This window comes from Cuculus canorus, chromosome Z, assembly GCF_017976375.1.
Source record: "Cuculus canorus isolate bCucCan1 chromosome Z, bCucCan1.pri, whole genome shotgun sequence".
Taxonomy (NCBI): domain Eukaryota; kingdom Metazoa; phylum Chordata; class Aves; order Cuculiformes; family Cuculidae; genus Cuculus; species Cuculus canorus.
Window position 1 is genome coordinate 45,362,158 of NC_071441.1, and position 13,784 is coordinate 45,375,941.

Sequence of the window (13,784 nt, forward strand, 5' to 3'; positions counted from 1 at the left end):
TGATTTCAGTTACACAGAGGCATTCTTTCTGAAAGCGAATTTTGAAACACTGGATTTCTATCTGTTATAGCTATGTTGTTTGTCCAAAAAAAGTGAAGAAGAGATTTAGACCTCGGCAACTTGGGACCTCTATTTCTGTATAGCCTATACAGTGTATATTTCTGCCTCATGTATCTCAACAGAGAAATCTAAATAGGGGTTTGCTGACAGGGATAGTGGGACAATTTAAAGAAGCAAAATGTGTGAAAGATGGTGCCCTAACCTCAGGTCAAATTCAGGTGCTGTGGTGCCTTTGGCATAATATTTGTTCTTTAAATTCAGGGTTTTTTTTAAGAAAGCAAGATTTTTGGTATCCTGCTTGCAAATATGTGCAAAAGAGGAGCTAAATGTAGGCCCTAAATACTTTGTCTACTGAGCTGTTGTTGTCTGTTGGGAACACACTGTCCTCAAAGCACCCATTATTAAATCCAGCCAAACGCCTGTGTGCAACTCCTGACACTGCTTAGATATAAAACAGCAGTAGAAGAACTCCAAATAGGTCCTGTTTCAATGACCTCCCTGATGTGGGAAAGTGACACACAGGTCATGTTATTTTCCCTGATGAAAGGAACTTAAGTACCAAATTAAAGACTGATCCTTAGGTTTCTTCTTCCCTTCGTTGAAACTGGGAACAGTGTTCATGCCAGTAGCCTCAGGACATGTTGATTTTATCGACCACCGCTGCAAGCCTTGACATACACATTTTTGGCGGCTGGAAGAATATTGTGAGGGAGGTTTGTTCCCTGCTTCCCCTGTTCTTGAATGGTTCTTCAGATATCCCCTTCTGGCCACAATATTAAATAAGACCCCAGGCCAGGCAACTTTCTGATCAAGAGATGGATTATGTTGTTCTCTGCTAATGTATAGCCCTATAATATCGTATTGCCATGGCTAGTAACAGGCCTTTGTAATCTTCATTAGTAAGTTACTAAATGGCTTGCTTTACCCGAAATTAATGACTTGTTTCACCTGATGCAGTTGTAACAACATTTTTTCTGATTGTCCAGGTGTTTACTTGGTTTACTTGTGCTTAGCTGTGTATGGGTTTATCACTGTAATGTAATATAGCTGTGTAGAGAAACACAGAGTTTGTATGACAGCAGAGACCTTGAGAAGTGGAGACAAAGAATCTTTTGTGGAACACTACAGGCATGGGATGATAAAAGACAAGTTACAGGGTAGACATTGGAGACGTCACAGCTCTATTCCTGTGTTCCATACTGCACGACATCTTACAAACCTTAATCAAGGCCTCTTACAGTTACTTCAGAATCTTTAATTGGCAAAGCCAATCTCTTTGTGACTGGAGCCGGACACGGTTTCTGCCTCTGTTTAGTGATATACATGTTCCTCTAAGTTACTGTTGTAATAGAGAATAAGGCCTGTAAGAAATGGGCCTATAGACACTGAGGCCTTTGTATTTAGGAGTTTAGCTCCTGTTCAGATGCTCATCTCCTGCTACAGAAAGAAGATTGGGGAACGTGCTTGTCGTTGTTGGGATGGACACGACATTCAAAAGTTTCTGAGCAAAAGCCAAATTTTATTGTTTTACAAGTCTCTTTATATTTTTTCTCATCTATCAGGCTGTGTTCATGCACTAAAGCTGTTAAAGCGATTCGCTCAACCACTCTGTCCATGCGCCTAAAGCTTTACTATGATTGGTTGAACAATGCTGTCCATGCGCTACCTGTGTCTACTATTTTTCTTGCCAACTTTCAATTAGATGTTACTTGTTTCGCTTCCAAGATCCTTCTTCAGGACTTTCCAGCCTCCTTTTCAAGGTCAATATCCATTTTCTCTGATTCTTCAGACCAGCTGTGGACTCCCACACGTGCTGAACAGAAAGATGCTCTCAAGTGCTGTTGCCATATGCCAGTGCTGTGTCGGCGCACACAGTCAAGGGGCAACACAGGGAAAAACCTGACAGGAGGTTAAGTCAGTGGCAAACTACAACAACACAGATTACCTTTCTTGACTCCCAGGGTTTGAAGGACATGGATACCTCCTACTAATAGTTAGCTTCAGCCCCGCTTTCCAAACAATATATCAAAATTCTTCTGTTCTTCTGCTGAAGATAAGTTTCTGATTTTCTTCCACTACTTCAACAAGATACTGTATCCAGAACACAGTATTGGTGATGGCTCTCACAACTGGAGAGTGAATAAAGGACTTCACCCCTAGTGAAGCATATGGACAGCTAGCACAGCGTGGTTATACCCACAGGTTTATGTTGCTGGTGTATCCGTCTTGTTCTTTTCCAGCTGACTTCCTGAGTCCTGCAGGGAGGAAAAGGCAATGCTGCAACACCAGGGCAGCATCTTAAGTAAGATTTTTAAAGGCCATTTGGGGCTGGTAAATCTGTTGGGTGTGTATGCCTAGCCCAGAACGAGGTACAGCAGAAAACCAAAAGCGTGTGCCTAGGAAGTCAGCCTTGCCAGGCTGCTGCCCTGAGAGCCTCACAGAACTACTCTGTCACCCAAAATGGAACAGCAATCACATGCCTAGTTCGAGAAGATGCTTCAGAAATAGCAAGAAAGGTTGCCTTTTGGGAGGAGGCTTTAGGCTTATGCTTTTCACAGTGATGTTGGTTCCTTCTGCCTCTCAAGACAAGTTTTCTCTTTAGTTCATGAAGACAGGGAGATGTTAAGTGAGCAAGGGAGGAAAGACATTTCCATCTAAACTGACTCTTTAGAGAGCCATCTTTCTAAATGAGAATCTACAAGATGATACAGGTTTTCAAGGGCTCAGGAGAGAACAGGTTCGAATAGAAAGTTTCCACTGAAGAAATGAGCACAGTTGAACCTCCCCTCCCCCCGCCCCCCCCTAGGGTCTGGCAGGCCGCTACACATCTGACTAGAAGACATATTCTGTTTACACAGAAAACGCACAAAGTTCTGAGATCTTTCTAAATCTTATACGGCAATGGAGGACCTTGAGCCTTCCCTGTTACTCTAAACCTTCTTGAGATAGCCACATTTACGTTTCTGTTCTGCGTTATACTCTTGCTTGCACTTGTCCAAAGTGTTTATCAAATCCTACTTAATTGACAATATGCAATGTGGAAGCTGCCTTGGGACTGCCCTGACCCACGTCCAGGGCGTTGTGCTTCGTCTTGTTGAACTTGCACAGGCCCTCCTCTCACGCCTGTCCAGGTCCCTCATAGACGAAGGGAACAACAGCCCGTCTTGTTGCTTGGTAGACAAGGAAGAAAGTTCTGCTGTCCAGGAGGGACAGCACGTGAAAGTCTCTGTGGTCTCTGCCCTTCTCATTCTCTTTGGTGTATTGAGTGTATGTCATCAGGCACCTCAATACAGCACAGCAGTACTTCATGATGAGAGCTGCTTTCCGGTTGGAAACCTGGCCATGAGTGGCCTCTAGCTGGAGCCAGAGGCTTGCGTATTCTACTGTGGTCCTGAAGAAGCAGAACAAGCGAATCGTGTACTCAGAGAATCATAGAATCAAAGAATAATAGAGTAGTTTGTGTTGGAAGGGACCTTAAAGATCATCTAGTTCCAACCCCCATGGGCAGCGACACCCCCTCTCCAGTTTATAGCCATTGCCCCTTGTCCTATCACTGCAAGCCTTTGTCAACAGCCCCTCCCCAGCTTTCCTGTAGCCCCTTCAGGTACTGGAAGGTCGCTATAAGACCTCCTCAGAGCCTTCTCTTGTCCAGGCTGAACAAGCCCAACTCTCTCAGCCTGTCCTCGTATGGGAGGCGCTCCAGCCCTCTGATCATCTTTGTAGCCCTCCTCTGGACCCGTTGCAACATCTCCATGTCCTTCTTACGCTGAGCGTTCCAGAACTGGACACAATACTCCAGATGAGGTCTCACAAGAGAGGAATAGTGGCGCAGAATCCCCTCCCTCGACCTGCTGGCCACTCTTCTTTTGCTGCAGCCCAGGACAGGGTTGGCCCTCTGGGCTGCGAGCGCACGTTGCCGGCTCATGTCGAGCTTCTCATCAACCAGCACCCCAAGTCCTTCTCTGCAGGGCAGCTCTCAATCACGTTGTCCTACATCATGTACTGAAATTGGGGATTGCTCTGACCCAGGTGTAGGACCTTGCACTTGGCCTTGTTGAACCTCTCCTCACAGTTCTCACAGGCCCACTTCTCCAGCCTGTCTGTGTCCTTCTGGACGACGTCCTGTCTTTCCACTGTGGTAACTGCACCACTCAGCTTGGTGTCGTCTGCAAACTTGCTGAGTGTGCACTCAATCTCGCCACCAATATCATTGCTGAAGCACCGGTCCCAGCACACCCCCCTGAGGGACACCACTTGGCACGGATCTCCATCAGGATTTTGAGCCATTGACCACTACTCTTTGACTACGACCATCCAACCCGTTTCTTAAGCAGCAAATAGTCCACCCATCAAATTCATCTCTCTCCAATTTAGAGAGAAGGATGTTGTGGGGGACCGCAACAAAGGCTTTACAGAAGTCCAGATAGATCACATCGGTTGGTTCCCCGTGTCCACTGCCGTAGTTACCCCATCATAGAAAGCCACTAGGCTGAGGTTGGTCAGACAGGACTTGCCCCTGGAGAAGCCATGCTGTCTGCCCTTGATCACCACCATGTCCTCCATGTGCTTTAGCGTGTCTTCTAGGAGGATCTGTTCCATGATCTTCCCAGGCAGAGGGGTGAGGCTGACAGGTCCGTAGTTCCCAGGGTCATCTTTTCTACCCTTTGTAAAAATGGGCACAACATTACCCTTCTTCCGGACAGCAGGGACTTCTCCTGACTGCCATGACTTTTCAAATATCACGGAGAGTGGCTTGGCAACCACATCGGCCAATTCCTTCAGGACTCTGGGATGCATCTCGTCAGGTCCCGTGGACTCAGATACGGTCAGGTTCCTCAGGTGTTTGCGAACCTGATCCTCCTCTACTGTGGGAGGGGGTTTACCCCCCTGGTCCCCACCTTGTTGTCCCATGACCCAGGAGGGGTGAGGAGAGCAGTTGTCAGTGAAGACCGAGGCAAAACAGTTGGTAAGTACGTCAGCCTTCTCCTCATCTCTTGATACGAGGTCAACATTCCCAACCATTCGGGGAGAGGGGGGGCGTGTTCCCTTTAGCCTTCCTCTTCTGACCGACGTACCTGTGAAAGCCCCTCTCGCTGGTCTTCACTTCCCTTGCCAAGTTCAGCTCCAGCTGGGCCTTGGCCTTCCTGACCGCATCCCTACACAACGGGGCAGCGTCCCTATACACGTCCCAGGCTACCTGTCCCTGCTTGCACTGCCTGTGCAGTTCCCTCTACTCCAGTTGGACCAGCAGGTCTCGACTCAGCCACACCGGTGCCCTCCCTTTCCTGCCTGATTTCCTACAGAAGAGGACTGAGCGCTCTTACGCTTTGTGGAAAGCCTCAAGTGGTGGCTACGGGTACTCTTGCCCTCTCCAAAACAACAGTCTCCCATTGTCCGTAGTTGGGCTCAACTATGTTGAGCATGGAGTGCTTTAAAAGGCCACGGCAACAGCGGCGTGAAAGATGCGACCGCCCCAGCAGAAGGAAGGAGTGAAGTATACACATGTGCTGCCGAGGTCTTTTGGTCACCGCTGAGTCAGTCCCACTGGAGGTGCGATTGGCAGCTCCCACGGACAAATTTGAACCAGACTGTCATCTCTGGACTTTGGCAGGGTGGCAAAGCTGAATCCTGGCCTGAGTGCAGGCACTGTGGCTCCAATTCCTCCCTGCGCAAGCACAACACAGCAATACCCGTCACGGTGCTCTCCTGGGCACTGGTATCTGCACGGGGTTAAGTTCTGGCCAAAGCGTTCCCTCTCTAAGGTAAGATGTCTTGGTATTTCTGCAGAAGACTATTGAAAGCGATGGCTGATGACACTGCTGAAGCTTTCCCAATGAGTTTGACAAGCTATGGGTGAGAGCCAGAGGGACGATGGAGAGCAGGTTTTGACCGAAATAGCACGTTGTTGAGTCATTTCCTAAAGTCGTTAGAAGAAAGTTCACTGTGGTGCTAGAGCTTTTGCAGTTCTTTTTCCAGGTGCCTTCCTCATTTTGGAATCTGCCCTCACCCATGGGGCAGGAGAGTAGGCTTTAGTGGGCTCAGAGAGAGTGGGAAAGCCTCACGCCAGGGGGCGGTGGGCTGGTTAGTTCTGCCAGGGCTAGACCTTCTTCCAGAAGAGTTTGTGATCCCTGTAGCCCCTGTTTTGAGATGCTTTGGCTGCCCCAAGAGGAGTTACAAGTTGCAGGAGATGTTTGGCAAGCTGAAGAGAGAGCACAGAAAGCGCAGATCTAAAAAGTGGGTGAGCAATTGAGTGGATAGGGTTGCTCAGCCACACAAATTACAGCCGCTGTTTGACGAGCAGTTTAAAATGACATGTCCTCATAAAGCTGGTAGAGAAAGGTGAAAAGTTGTTCTTTCCAAACAACATTCTTCCCGGAATCCGCATGTTTCCTGTAACAATTCTTCCTCCCGCATGTTTCATGTAACGACTAATGGAAAGTGCTGTCCAAGCCTTATGACCCTGTATTGTTTCAATACAGTTTATGATGCAACAGCGGTATTACAATGTTATTATTGTGTAGTATTATGTCCTATTCCAATCATTACCACATTATTTCAATTTTTCTCACAGAGGGTAAGGCTTTGAGAAGCCTTCTAGAAATGTACTGTCACAGTGGCAGAGCAGAAACAGAGATCCCGCCACGGACAGGCCCCTTGCCACCACCAGCATACCCACCAGCAGCCTCCCCCATTGGTGTCACGAAGGCACCAAGGCACGCCTGTGTCCGCAAGCACACAGGTCAGCACCAAGGGAGCCAATGCCACCTCATGGCATTGGGGTCTCACGGAGTAAAGCATCCACCAATCAGGGCACCCATGAGTTGTAAGGGCTCGGGAGGCTCCTATGCGCTCTGCAAAGGGAGCCCCCGGGAGCCCTGTCCTGCAGGGCAGTTTGTACTTTGTGGGCGTCGGGGCGCAGTCCGCCCAGGACAGGTGAAAGTCACTGAGCCGGAGGGGGGATTGGTGGGGGGAGGGGAGCCGGAGGGGGTGTGTGTGTGAAGGCTGGGGCTGGCTGCGGGGGGAGGCTGTGGTGTGCTCCGGCGCCTGTGACATCACAAAGGATGAGCCACGGGGGAGGTTATAAAGGCACCAGCAGGCAGCCCTGAGCAGTACGGAGTGGGACAGTGGTGAGTGCGCACATGCCGGGAAGCTGGGCTGGACGAGGGCTGGGGCAGAAACGCGGGTCCCAGGGAGGGTCGGTTTTCCCCCACATCGAGGTCCCAGCCGCTCGCTGGAGCACCTCGGGGAGGGCACGGTGCAAAGGCATTGCTGCCTTCCAGCTGTGTCGCCCCCACTCCTGTCTGCCCCAAAGCTCCTTCTCGCCTGCCACCAGCTCCCTCCATCCCAGCCTCTCTGAAACCCTCTCGTCCTTCCTCCTGCAGGCCATGGCTGCCATAGCACTCCTCGTTCGTGCCTTGCTGTCCTTCATCCGGAACCTGCCGATGGTTGGTGATGAGCTGGATGAGGCGACACGTCAACTCATGCAGCAGCGTGCCCTGTACCTGAACGCGGAGATGACTCGGCTGCTGCAAGACATAGAGGACAGGAGCGTGGAGCAGAAGACACAGGAGCAGTGTGACTTTGCCTGGGGAGCACTGCTCTCCACTGCCTTACAGCAGTGGCACCTCTGCGTGATTACTGGAGTCCTGGTCCTGCTCTTTGTGCTCTGCTGGTGGTTCGGGAACAGGAGCCGTGAGGCAGAAAGCAGCAGCACTGAGGAAAGGTGCTACTGCAAGATGGTGAATGTGGAGGAGGAGGAGGAAGAATTGGAAATTGGGGGCAAAAGTGCTGCTGATGAGCAGGATCTGGACTGGGCTTTGGAAAGGCGCTTTCTGAGGCGAGTGCAGAATCCGGCCTACATTGGCCTGCTGGTGGAGGACCTGGTGGCTGAACTCCTCTGGCTCTTCCAAAAGCGCTTCTGCAATAGTTTCTTCCCTGTGCTGCAAACAGCCATCGGTGTGGGCAGCACCTTCGAAGCTTGGGATCCCTGTGAAGATAGTGCTGTCTACCAGCTGCTCGTGCCCCTGAAGGCACCTCGTGGCCACAGGTTCCAGCTGCAGATGGGCGCCACAGGGCAGATGCCAGTAGAAGACCCCCGCATCTATGTGGAGCTGGAGTGCACCTGCACAGGGCAGCAGAACATGCTCTGCTTCCTCCACCATTCTGAGGAGGAGCTGACAAGAAATCAGGATCCCAGCCTCCTACACATCCTCTGCACAGGCTCCTACCTAGATGTGCAAAAAACTGCCCTCTGCTTCCAGACCTTTGTCATGTCAACCTGGATGGACGTGTCTCATTCCCATTGCTACTACATGGAGATGCTGCCCTCCAGCCGGTCCTGCAAGCTGCAGCTGACGGGTGCCTCCAGAAGAACCCTCTTCATTGAGTTGATTTTTGGGGTACAGCAAGGGGACTCGGACATCTTCCTGAGTAGCCAGGCTACAGAGGACACCTTCAACGCAAGCACTACGTGGCCAGTGACCTACGCTGTGGCAGAGGTGAAGTTCTTCAGGCACATGGCCAAAAGGGCCCCAGCCAAGCGTGCCCACCTCAAATGCCTTCAGACCTGCGCCTGCATCCTGACGGGCACAAGCTTTTCCACCTATGACTTCAAGACAGCTGTGATGCACCTCCTGACCACAAACCCCCTCTCACGCTGGCACAGGAAGAACTTCCTACTGCAGCTGCAAGACATCATGCGGTACATGCGCGGGTGCCTGGAGGAGAAGCGCCTCAACCACTTCTTCCTTGGCAATGAGAATGTGCCCGAGGAGATAAGCTTGCCGCTATCCTTCAAAACGGCTGAGCCACTCAACCTCTTCCAACGCTTTGCACAGGATCCGGTGGCCTGTGGTGACGCGCTGCGTGATTTCGTCAAGCTTGAAGAGCGACTCGTAAGACAGCTCATCCTGGGATATTGGGAGATGTCTCCACAGACGGAGCTGTGATTGTGGGTCTCACAGCTGACAGCAGGCGACATCCTCACGCGGCAGGGAAAAAGAGGGGTGAATGCAGGACATAGACAGGGAAGGGAAACCCCTGTGCAGCAGCCCCGTGCCAAGAGTGGCTGTGTTCTCCCTTCAACAAACTCAGTGCAGCGGCGGGGATGACCAGGCTGACTACAAAGATGACTTTCATCTACCTTTCCGCTTGAGCCTCTTGCAAGGAGGCTTGTGCCAGAGACTCCTGTTTCCCCCTGGATGGTGACTGTCCCCATCTCTTGGAGAGAGTCCCTTTCCTTTGGGATATTTACCCTGTACAAAGTTGTCAATAAATAGTGTGTTTTGAACAAGGGCTGCGTCTCTGCCTGTCTGTGCATCACTTTGCCAGGGAGTATGAGCATAGGCTGCTGGCTGCTCAGCTGCCGCAGAGCCGGGGAGCATTTCCAGAAGGGCTGGTGCACTGCGCTCCAGTTTCACTGATTCTGCAGCCACTCTGTGCTTCCATGGGCTGGCAACCAGAACAGTTTGTCCCCCTCCACAGCTGGGCATGTTGCCTGTGTACCACGGGGAGCCTGAAAGTGTCTTCCTTAGGATCTGTAGGCAAACCAAAGCCTGGCAGCCCAACACCGCTGCCCTTGGGCGACCGCAGGGAGGCGCGTACAACGCTGTCTGAGCAGGGAGCACCTTGCACAGGGGACAAGAGCCACGATTGCTGTTGTGGTCTCTGGCTTCTGTAAGGCAGGAGGCGCATTCACCGTAGCCCCTCGAGACCTACAAGCCAAGGTTCCTACCATCTTAGCGAGGGAGACTTCAACACATGCAGCAAGGTTAAGCAAAGATTTTTAGACGTCTCCCATTAAATCGATACTGCAATTCAGATGAAATGCTGTCTCTGCATCTTTCACACCGGTGGATTTTCTCACCTCAACTTTCCCATAAAAATGGCCTGACCCTTCCCATAAAAAGTTTTGGTTTGCTGAAAATTGGCCATAGAAACACTTTGTTTACCATGCATCTTTGCTGGTTCAAAGGGGTGAAGCCCCTTACGGGTTTGGCTTAAGAAGGCAAGAAGAGAAAGACCTTCTTGGCGTAAGGTCTGCCATGGGAATGTTTTCATTGGAATCCTTGCATCCAACACTTGTTTAGTGCTCTGCGTTCCTCCAGCTGCAAAGAGCAAGCTCTGTGTTGCAGTTGAGGGCCTTTTGCCGATCTCTCCTTTTGAACCTGTTGTGTGTTTCTTGGCGTGTTCTTTCTCTCTCGTGCAACTTTGAGCTTTCAAGCCAATGACGATGCTTCCCGAGCAGCATTACTGAGAACTGTTCTTGCCCAGTCTGGTTTCTGACTCTCGGAGGATAGCTGGCCCGGATAGACCGGTGCTGCAGGATCTCCATTCCAATTGTGTTCAGGCACAACCGACCAGCGACTGGAGAGCCCCCCGGGTCCCAGCGGAGTCCCGGCCAGCAGCAGCTGTCTCCTGCCCAAGAGCATGCTGCAGAGTGTCACCTTTCCGTGAACCCTTTGGCTGTAATGCTACGCAGACACGATTGCTTTCAAGAAGGGAATTAGTAGAGTCTGGGGCTTGTAGGGGTGAGATTCCTAGGTACTGCCCTGAGGTCCCAGTCCTCCAAATATGTTGAATTGCCTCTCTTGCACTTGAGGAGCTGTCTCAGCTTTTAGCAGTGACGTGGAAAACATGCTCTTCCTCTGTATCCTCTGGCCTCTCCATGTGAACTGAGGAAAAACAGCCTCCCTCCTCTGGTGTCTGAGCACGCTGTGCAGATCCCGTTGGGCTGACTTGTGCCTGTGGGCTGTGGAAACACCCCATAGAGGTGAGCCTGCCCTGTGTGCTCACTGGCACACCCCCCTGTATTGCTAGCTTCTGGTCCTTGAAGTGTGACCTTGTGTGCCAGCATCCCTCAACACATCCCCTTGTCCAGGCACTGGTTTGCCGACCAGAGGGCAGAAGCAGGGCTGAACTGGCTGGCCATCAGCCTTCCTTAATGCTGCTGCTCTTTGCTGGGTCACACTGCTTGCCAAGTGCAGGTAGGCTTGAGCAATGCCGTAAGTCTTGTCCTGGAACCAAATCCCACCTGATTCCTGCCCAGTCCCGGGAAGGCAGGCACTGTGGTCGGAGGGCTTCACCTCTAATGGAGCAGCCTGACTTGGGGCTTAAATGCTCCAAGGCAATGCCTCGAGGAAACAGAGGTCTTGTTTCACGAGGTCAGGCGAGCTTGATAGCTAGAATCAGAGAATGCTTTGGGTTGGACGGGACGTTAAAGACCACCCAGTTGCAACCGCAGTGCCATGGGTAGGGACACCGTCTACTGGACCACGTTGATCAAAGCCTCATCCAGCCTGGCCTTGAACACCTCCAGGGATGGGGCGGCCATGACTTCTCTGCGAAACCTGTGCCAGTGCCTCACCACCTTCACAACAAAAAAATGTCTCCCTAATATCTCATCTAAATCTCCTGCCAGCTTAATACCACTCCCCCCTACTGCTATCCCTGTACTCCCCGATAAAGAGCCCCATAACTGGAGAGTGAGTAAAGGACTGAAAAGTCTCTGCACTATGCTTCTCTAGTCAAGCATATGGACAGCTAGCACAGCGTGGTTATACCCACAGGTTTATGTTGCTGGTGTATCCGTCTTGTTCTTTTCCAGCTGACTTCCTGAGTCCTGCAGGGAGGAAAAGGCAATGCTGCAACACCAGGGCAGCATCTTAAGTGAGATTTTGAAAGGCCATTTGGGGCTGGTAAATCTGTTGGGTGTGTATGCCTAGCCCAGAACGAGGTACAGCAGAAAACCAAAAGCGTGTGCCTAGGAAGTCAGCCTTGCCAGGCTGCTGCCCTGAGAGCCTCACAGAACTACTCTGTCACCCAAAATGGAACAGCAATCACATGCCTAGTTCGAGAAGATGCTTCAGAAATAGCAAGAAAGGTTGCCTTTTGGGAGGAGGCTTTAGGCTTATGCTTTTCACAGTGATGTTGGTTCCTTCTGCCTCTCAAGACAAGTTTTCTCTTTAGTTCATGAAGACAGGGAGATATTAAGTGAGCAAGGGAGGAAAGACATTTCCATCTAAACTGACTCTTTAGAGAGCCATCTTTCTAAATGAGAATCTACAAGATGATACAGGTTTTCAAGGGCTCAGGAGAGAACAGGTTCGAATAGAAAGTTTCCACTGAAGAAATGAGCACAGTTGAACCTCCCCTCCCCCCGCCCCCCCCTAGGGTCTGGCAGGCCGCTACACATCTGACTAGAAGACATATTCTGTTTACACAGAAAACGCACAAAGTTCTGAGATCTTTCTAAATCTTATACGGCAATGGAGGACCTTGAGCCTTCCCTGTTACTCTAAACCTTCTTGAGATAGCCACATTTACGTTTCTGTTCTGCGTTATACTCTTGCTTGCACTTGTCCAAAGTGTTTATCAAATCCTACTTAATTGACAATATGCAATGTGGAAGCTGCCTTGGGACTGCCCTGACCCACGTCCAGGGCATTGTGCTTCGTCTTGTTGAACTTGCACAGGCCCTCCTCTCACGCCTGTCCAGGTCCCTCATAGACGAAGGGAACAACAGCCCGTCTTGTTGCTTGGTAGACAAGGAAGAAAGTTCTGCTGTCCAGGAGGGACAGCACGTGAAAGTCTCTGTGGTCTCTGACCTTCTCATTCTCTTTGGTGTATTGAGTGCATGTCATCAGGCACCTCAATACAGCACAGCAGTACTTCATGATGAGAGCTGCTTTCCGGTTGGAAACCTGGCCATGAGTGGCCTCTAGCTGGAGCCAGAGGCTTGCGTATTCTACTGTGGTCCTGAAGAAGCAGAACAAGCAAATCGTGTACTCAGAGAATCATAGAATCAAAGAATAATAGAGTAGTTTGTGTTGGAAGGGACCTTAAAGATCATCTAGTTCCAACCCCCATGGGCAGCGACACCCCCTCTCCAGTTTATAGCCATTGCCCCTTGTCCTATCACTGCAAGCCTTTGTCAACAGCCCCTCCCCAGCTTTCCTGTAGCCCCTTCAGGTACTGGAAGGTCGCTATAAGACCTCCTCAGAGCCTTCTCTTGTCCAGGCTGAACAAGCCCAACTCTCTCAGCCTGTCCTCGTATGGGAGGCGCTCCAGCCCTCTGATCATCTTTGTAGCCCTCCTCTGGACCCGTTGCAACATCTCCATGTCCTTCTTACGCTGAGCGTTCCAGAACTGGACACAATACTCCAGATGAGGTCTCACAAGAGAGGAATAGTGGCGCAGAATCCCCTCCCTCGACCTGCTGGCCACTCTTCTTTTGCTGCAGCCCAGGACAGGGTTGGCCCTCTGGGCTGCGAGCGCACGTTGCCGGCTCATGTCGAGCTTCTCATCAACCAGCACCCCAAGTCCTTCTCTGCAGGGCAGCTCTCAATCACGTTGTCCTACGTCATGTACTGAAATTGGGGATTGCTCTGACCCAGGTGTAGGACCTTGCACTTGGCCTTGTTGAACCTCTCCTCACAGTTCTCACAGGCCCACTTCTCCAGCCTGTCTGTGTCCTTCTGGACGACGTCCTGTCTTTCCACTGTGGTAACTGCACCACTCAGCTTGGTGTCGTCTGCAAACTTGCTGAGTGTGCACTCAATCTCGCCACCAATATCATTGCTGAAGCACCGGTCCCAGCACACCCCCCTGAGGGACACCACTTGGCACGGATCTCCATCTGGATTTTGAGCCATTGACCACTACTCTTTGACTACGACCATCCAACCCGTTTCTTAAGCAGCAAATAGTCCACCCATCAAATTCAT

General features: G+C 50.9%; 1 protein-coding gene across 1 annotated transcript; it reads left to right on the plus strand.

Annotated features, from left to right (window-relative positions):
* Positions 1-7,282: 7,282 nt before the first annotated feature.
* Positions 7,283-9,008, plus strand: LOC128850454 (inositol 1,4,5-trisphosphate receptor-interacting protein-like 1). Its single transcript, XM_054054800.1, has one exon. It carries the CDS (start codon positions 7,446-7,448, stop codon positions 9,006-9,008), a length of 1,563 nt encoding a protein of 520 aa, XP_053910775.1. The 5' UTR covers positions 7,283-7,445.
* The last annotated feature ends 4,776 nt before the right edge of the window (positions 9,009-13,784 follow it).